Raw genomic sequence first — 1546 nt, 5'->3', positions numbered from 1 at the left:
AACAATGACCTTTCAGAGGTCAAATTGCTGTCAAGAATATGAATTGGCTGCTTCGCAGCAATTAACTATTACTATAACAATGTTTTTACCCTCCAAATGTTTTGTTTTCCAACACTATATAGGTAGAAGACATGTGGGTGGGGATGATAAATTAATTTTTTTTTTTTAATTGGGCGTAACAAGATTCTTTTACAATTCTATTTATTTTCATCCCATAAATTCCAATATGAACCAAAGTATTGCAATTTTATTCCTTTTAGAATCACAGTTTAAAATCCAGACTCAGGTGGTGACAGCAGACTTCAGTCAAGGGGGCGCTATTTATGCAATGATTGAAGAGAAGATTAAAGATAAAGAAATTGGTATACTAGGTGAGATCAATTTCACTGCAGCTGTTTCTTTTGACATGGCTAAAAAAAAAACAAAAGTGGTTGCAAGAGTACTTTTTGATTTTTTGAGAATTAACATGTAGTGTCTATAAGCACTAAACTGTATACAGTCAATAGCCACCATATGTGATCCTCTGTCACCACGGTTACAAAGACCAGTACCAGTACTACTGATGTTGCAACTGCAGTTGTTGCAGCTACTGCATCTGCTACTGTAAATACTGCAACTTTTGGTACCTGTGGCAGATCCAAAATAAAGGCAGCTTTATAGGGAGGAAATTTTATGGATGGAGAGTTCAGCCCCCACGTGTTTGGGGGTGAGGTACAAAATTTAGAAAACATGTCTAAAGCTCCGCAAATAAATAATTAACCAAAATAATAATAATAATAATAATAATAATAATAAAAATAATAATAATAATAAATAAGTATGCATGTGTGTTTATGTATATACAGTATATATATATATTGTGTATAGCACAATTAAATGGGTTTTTGTTCATTTTGTTTTTTCCCAGTGAACAATGTTGGTGTGATGTACTATCCTGAATGTCTCCACGAAATGAGTCTGGATCGCATATTCCAGTTGATAAATGTTAATATCACAGCTGCAACAATAGTAAGTTATTGCTGAACGCACCAAACTTTCTAGTGCATTAAAAAAAATTATAGCATGTAACTTCTTTCACAATGGACTAAATGTCAATCAAAATTAACTGACCAATTAGGACAGGAATGTGCTTGTCCCACGTTCACACTAATTGTTTTGTGGGACCATAGCAACGATAGCTAAGGGGTGAGGCTCAGCAGAAAGGCATATTAGAATACTGAGTGCTCATGTGTGATTATTATGCAAGTATGTGGGAGCACCACTTCTAAAAACAAAGCATGCACTAACAGTTCTTTGTCTGTCAGATTTACTGATGTTTGATCAGACTTTTTTTTAATAGTGTATGTTTACTTATAAGCCAGTTTGTAGTTAGAACGGCACTTGCTCACATTCAAGGTCAAATCGAGGTCAATCAATATAAACCTATGATGGGTTATGGTTATGGTTTTATATTTATATAGCGCCTTCCACGATCGAAACCATCTCAAGGCGCTTGAAAAATATATGTGAATAATGTATGGAAATAAATTTGACCGGAAATAACCTA

General features: G+C 34.2%; 1 protein-coding gene across 1 annotated transcript; it reads left to right on the top strand.

Annotated features, from left to right (window-relative positions):
- The first annotated feature begins 30 nt into the window (after positions 1 to 30).
- Positions 31 to 1038, top strand: LOC117108718 (inactive hydroxysteroid dehydrogenase-like protein 1). The gene is made up of 2 exons (XM_033250831.1): positions 31 to 371; positions 908 to 1038. The coding sequence occupies exons 1-2, from the start codon at positions 227 to 229 to the stop codon at positions 1021 to 1023; spliced, it is 261 nt and encodes an 86-aa protein (XP_033106722.1). The 5' UTR covers positions 31 to 226; the 3' UTR covers positions 1024 to 1038.
- Positions 1039 to 1546: the final 508 nt, after the last annotated feature.

The sequence above is a fragment of the Anneissia japonica genome, unplaced genomic scaffold, assembly GCF_011630105.1.
Source record: "Anneissia japonica isolate Jap-2015-1 unplaced genomic scaffold, ASM1163010v1 scaffold176083_len1546_cov102, whole genome shotgun sequence".
Lineage (NCBI taxonomy): Eukaryota > Metazoa > Echinodermata > Crinoidea > Comatulida > Comatulidae > Anneissia > Anneissia japonica.
The sequence above is the reverse complement of the archived record's forward strand: the minus strand, read 5'-3'. Positions and strand labels throughout refer to the sequence as shown.

Coding starts and splice junctions, on each gene's coding strand:
- LOC117108718 (XM_033250831.1), top strand. CDS start 227: ATGAACCAAAGTATTGCAATTTTATTCCTTTTAGAATCACAGTTTAAA. Junction 372..907: donor TAAAGAAATTGGTATACTAG/GTGAGATCAATT, acceptor GTTTTTTCCCAG/TGAACAATGTTGGTGTGATG.